We start from the raw sequence: 6,086 nt of genomic DNA on the forward strand, positions 1-6,086 counted from the left end.
AAGGTTCTCGTTATATGTCGTAGTTGCTATGATGGACTTCTACTGTATGTATTTGCTTTAAGCAAATTCATTATTTGTAGAACATGTTTCATTCCTTAGGAACATCTTCAACTGCATAACGCTGCTTAGGTCAAGTTACATAGAATTTTCTTCTTATCAAAAAACCATCTTAAAATAGTACTTTTGTTATGCTATTTTAACCCTTTTCAAGTGGAAAAGATTTTGCTTGTGAGCCTAACTATTTTTTTGTAAAAAAAAAAAAGTTTATTCTTAACACACATGAAAATGCAAATATGTAAGTAGTGTAAGGTTTTTTAAGTCATCATACTTGATTTCAGGAGGTCAGTTTGTAGGTATCCATATAATCTCGAAAAAATAAATCCTTAACTGCTGGTTATAGTGCAAAAATGGCACAAGGCCCAACACAAAGTAGTCTCGATTAAGATCACTAAACAACTGAGCTGTAGTTCACTTTCTACCCTACTTCATAATTCGCTATGGCTACTGCTTTAAAAATTGAACTGGCAAATTCACTAATAAACATGTGCAGTAACAATCTAACTAGAATTTATGATACAATTTTATACACATGATGTTGAGTCTTCCCTGACAGTTCAGAAACTTTCATTTGTGTGATACATTCAAAGCATGTATCAGGGTGTAAGAATGGCTTTGCTGTGCAAATTTTACAATGATAAATAGTCTCTTTTCTTACTTTTTGGGCCTTACAGACAACACAGGCACACTCCTGGCATCTATCGGCTATTATTTCAACCCTAAGAGGAAACATACGGTTCCAAAAGCGTGTAACTCAAAATTCTGGATAAACACGTCTATCGCTCTCATGGGGGTAGACAGGTTCCGGATAAAGACGTGTAATGCTTGGCTAGGGCTAAGATGGTTTTTTGATAAGAAGAAGAAAATTCTATGTAATTTCACCTAAGCAGTCTTATGTAGCTGAAGATGTTCCTAAGGAATGAAACATGTTCTAAAAATAATTAATTTGCTTAGAAAGCAAATGCATGTAGTATCAAACAGACGGAAGTTTATTTTTATTGATTTAATGTTAGAGGTATGTTCCGAGCTGTCTGGAGAAATGATGTGGGATGACCTGGGTAGATGAATAAGTTTCCATGGAGTTTTTAATAATAAAGAGAGATCATAGTATGAAGATAAAGTTGGAATTCAGGATGATAAATTAGGAGAAGTATTTGTTTTTAGGAAGAGGAATTAGGGATTGGAATAATTTTCCAGGGAAATGTTTGATAAATTTTCAAGTTTTTTTGAAATAATTTAAGAAAAGACTAGGTGAACAATTAATAGAGAATCTGTCACGTGGGCGACAGCCCTAGATGCAGATCACTGGTAAATGAAAAAAATGAGGGAGAGAGTTGGACTGACCTGTACAACTCTTTCATGATTGTGAGGAATAGCAGCCTTGACAATAAAGATTAGAATGAGATTGTTTTCTTTCACTTGAGTGTAGCTTGCAAGCAATAGTTTTGGCATCCTTTATAATAAAATCCTCCAACACCATGGTAGTTCATGGAGAAGGGTATGCATTTGAATCATTATTTGCATTACTTGCTCTGTAGAAAAGTTTCCTTTACTAGTCTTCAGTACCTTATATCTAACATATGAAAAGGAATACTGGCCCATGAACTCTTTGTATCTATTGATAGTACTGAAATAGTCTTGTGTATAGCTGACACGCTGTTGCACCAGGAGCACTGTTTTGATTGCTCTGGCTTACACTATTGTGATGAAGGTTGTGAGATGGTCAACTACATTTTTACCAGTTATTTCTTGGCACTTGGAAGGAGATAATCCTTCCTTAACTTGTATAATGCAGTTTGTAGTTGTATATGAGAATTAAAATCATGTAAAATTGGGAAAGTGCAGCTTTGACAATGAAGGTTAGAATGAGATTGTAGGCTACACTCAAGCAAAAGAAAACAGTCCATACTTATGGCATTCTTTATAATAAAATCCTCCAATGCTGTAGTAATTCTTGGAGATGGGTATGCATTTGATCATTAATGTACTACTGGCACTGTAGAAAAGTTTCCCTTTACTGGTCTTCAGTACCTAATATGCAGCATGGATAAAGGAATACTGGTCTGTGAACTCTTTGTATCCATTGGTAGTGACAGTTTATTTATGTAAATGTGATGTCATCAGTTTGCATTTGTTTTGTGTGATCTTCCCAGTGATGAGTTGTCTTCTTCCTTCCTAATTGTATGTTATGCTTAATCTTCTAGGTGGATCTAAAAACAAATGCAGATTGTGAAGCTCAGTGGCAAGGAAACCTGCTGCTCACTTCCTGTGGTAAAGTCATATGCAAGTCATTGGCGAACTGTCCTATCAGATAATCATAGTGGTTTAATAATTGAAAGAATTATTTTAGTTAGAGGAGATTCAGTATGGTTGTGTTCTATTTTCTCGGACTTGGTTAATACTCCGTTTATTGATTAAACAGTTCTGTACTCAAGTTTCATGAATCTGGTGCTCTTGTGTTTAAGGAATATTGATGTATTCTGTGTAGAATTTTCATTTCTGATATTCCATCTCCCCTAGTGTAAGCATCTGCTAACACAATAAATGAATAAATTACATGTAAATTTAATGTAGGGCATTTTAAAGGCTGCCTCTGATCTTGCTCTGTTCAATTACTGCATTGATATATGTAGAGTGATTCAGTCTCACAGTGTAAAAGAAGCTTATCTACCTGTTTCCTGAAAACTTTGGGTTCCTTTCTTGGCCAATCCAAGAATTTGAATTTTGGACCGAGTGGTGGAACAGGGTTTACTTAGTTTCGAAATACCAACTGAGGAGGTGTCTCGAATAAGAGATAATGAACCCGGTCATGAATACCAAGTAATACAGCTGAAGATGTAGTCATGCTGACTACGTGACACTCCAGTATCTGCAGATCAGCTAGCTGGGCAGAGGGCAGGGCAAGACCCTTAATGGGATGTATATGCCACAGGTTTTATTTTAAAAGAACATATACAGTGTATATATATATATTGATATTAAGGCAGTATGTGTGTTAAATCACAAAGTGGCTGCAGAGCAAGTGGTCTGTGTTTGGAAGTTCACTCCATGTGAGCATTTATTTATGTATGTTGTATGTATGTATGTTGGAGGAGACCATGTTGTTAATAACATCCACCCCTTCATGTGCTGGGCCAGGCTGAGTTGTTGGAATGATAGAGCACTGGCTTTCTGAGCCCAAGTTGATGGGTTCAGTCCTGACTCAGTCCAGGGGTATTTGAAGATACTCAAATACGACAGCCTCATGTCACATTTACCAGCACATACGATAATTCCTGCAGGACAAGATTCTGGCACCAAGGCATCACTGCAAACCATAAAAGTAGTCGGAGGGATGTAAAACCAATAACGTTAGTATTCTTCTTGTGCTGGACTGTCCCGAGAGTGTTGGAGTTAATACCAGTATACCAAGGAATGACATGATTTTTATTTATTAGTATTGCAAGCAACATTTTTTGTTACAAATATTAAAGATACAACTAAAGCAAATGTTATAGGGCAATACAAGTGTGTATTTCAGCACTCAGAGTATTGCACTGTTTGGCCATAAGCCTGTATATTCCATTACCAGATTTGATGATAATTTTCTATTCATTCATTTACCGAGCAAGTGGCCACGAGGCTTGGGTCACGTAGCTGTCGACTTACGTTCGGGAGATAGTTGGTTCAAATCCCACTGTCGGCAGCCCTGAAGATGGTTTTCCATGGTTTCCCATTTTCATACCAGACAGATGCTGGGGCTGTATCTTAATTAAGACCTCGGTTGCTTCCTTCCCACTCCTAGCTCTTCCCTACCCCATTGTCACTATAAGACATATCTGTGTCCATGGAGCATAAAGCAGATTGTAAAATAATTTTGAAAATATTTATTCATTTACTTTCTATAACATCACAGCTAACCCATATTACAACCATTGAGTGTTATAGGCATGTTACAAGAGACCCAGATTGTTTCCAAAGTTATTTTCTTTCTTCTTCATTGTTAAAACTTGTAAATTTTTCGGATATTTTGCTGCGTACACTCGTGCCGTTGTACAATGTAGGAGGTTGTCAGAGGAAAGTTTGTGGATACTTCTTTTGTGCACAGTAAATGCAAAGTAGAGGAAGAACAATGATAGAAAATTCCTGTGTGAGCTGGGTTATTTTAAAAAAAATCTGTTTTGGAAATGGAATCAAACTAGTAAACTCAAGTGTCAACGCATATTGGTTAACACATTGAAGATGGCCATATTTGAATGTGCTACTCTCCAAAAATCACAGGATTTATGATAGTTTTTGAAATTTTTCCAATGCTATGAAAGCAATGATTGTAAAAACTTCTGTAATATTTAGAAATATCACCCTTTCCTTTACAGAAAAATGAGTTTTAATTATCATACTAGTACAGCAATTCTTAAATATATATTTATGAAGATAATAAGTTCTACAAACAGACAAAAATTTGGATGAGGTGATGGATGCCAGTTAGATCAATATTTTGAAATTTTGACAAATATCGAAGGCATGTCTAGTAAAACATACCGATACAGATTCTAATCTGTTAAGTCAATTGACACGGGTATCCTTGTTTACAACTAGTAATTTGCTTTCCCAACATTCGTCACTTGACAGCGGCTCGCATCGAGTTGCTGCATTTTGGCATCTGTACACGGGAAAAAACTCAAGTTTTTAGGGAGCGGCATCCTATATTACAGAACCCACTTCACACCAATTTGAAATTAGCTCATTACCTAAGTTTCAGAATCATTGTGTTCACTTGGTGTATAATTGTTATCCTCGTCCTCAATTTCAGAACCAGTCTCTTCCATAGCAACATCCAGTATGGACTCACCTAAATTTCGTACACTTTAATTAGACATCTGGTCTGGAAAGCCAAGAATAATGGCCGAGAGGATCCGTCGTGCTGACCACACAACACCTCGTAATCTACAGGCCCTTGAGCTGAGTGAAGGTCACTTGGTAGGCCATGGCCCTTCGAGGCTGTTGCGCCATGGGGTTTGGTTTGGTTTAATTAGACGTGCTAAATATTCACAAGAATGACATAAACAAGCCTACCTCTCGAACATACACTCTTCCTGTCCGCACGCAAGTAGTTTGCTGCTCATTTCACAGCAAAGAGTGAACGATGACACAGCCTCAGGTTGTGTAGAACACGACTTTATTATCAGTGCATTGAAAGCATCCGGCTGTATTTCGATGAAGTCGCAGCTCGCTGAAACGGTGATTACTATTTTCAGCTCCAGTGAAATCATGCGCCCGTAGATTTTCCAAGCTCCTTCAGCAGCAATGAAATAACATGCCCATAGTTTCTACACACGGTGACTTCAATGTGCTAACCTAATTATCTTGTTCATGCAGACATGAAAAACATTTTGCAGTTGCATTGTGGTTGATTATTATAGTTCAAGTGAAAGAGAGTCATCATTATTGGTACATCTGTCAGCATTTAATCTGCTTGTTTCTGTAAACAGAGTTGAATTCCTCTAATTAATAAACGATGTTTATAAACTTTGTCACCTTTGTCTTTTTAATTTACTTTTGTTCACTTGAAATATGCTGGTTGCTTTACATGGTAATCTATAAATAATTTGCCATTGTTCACTTGAAATGTGCTGCTTGCTTTACATGATCATACCTTCTGATAATCTATAAATAAAATATGATTATGGTAATTAAGAAGTATGGCTTTGGAAATTGATATTAAACTACCTTCAGTTAGAGAGGTATTAATTTTAATTATGGTTAATACAGACAGACCCTCCAATGAGCACGAGCGACGTCTGCCGCTGTATGCAAATTACATCTGTATGGTGGAGGGAATTGTGCTGTGTGAGTTGTAGAGCAGAGCAAACACACATTCCGTGAGCCACAAGAATAAACCAAACTTCACAACTCAGCTAGGAATCGAACCCCGAGCCCTGCAGTCTTGAAGACCAGAATTCTGTGGATCAGTCGTCGTATGTCAGCCCCAGGATCCTAGTATCAAGGATTTGAACCCAGCAGAGGTGGTTGTATTTTTGAAGAGAGAG

General features: G+C 37.1%; 1 protein-coding gene across 4 annotated transcripts in view; it reads left to right on the plus strand.

The window, feature by feature from the left end:
* TyrRS (Tyrosyl-tRNA synthetase) overlaps positions 1–5,573 on the plus strand; it is a 151,951-nt gene extending 146,378 nt beyond the window's left edge. For all 4 annotated transcript variants that reach the window (XM_067135701.2, XM_067135700.2, XM_067135702.2 and 1 more), the window contains one exon: positions 2,262–5,573. In XM_067135701.2, the coding sequence (XP_066991802.1) occupies positions 2,262–2,372 (111 nt within the window). In that variant the 3' untranslated portion in view covers positions 2,373–5,573. The remainder of the gene's footprint in view (positions 1–2,261) is intronic.
* Positions 5,574–6,086: the final 513 nt, after the last annotated feature.

This window comes from Anabrus simplex, chromosome 1, assembly GCF_040414725.1.
Source record: "Anabrus simplex isolate iqAnaSimp1 chromosome 1, ASM4041472v1, whole genome shotgun sequence".
Lineage (NCBI taxonomy): Eukaryota > Metazoa > Arthropoda > Insecta > Orthoptera > Tettigoniidae > Anabrus > Anabrus simplex.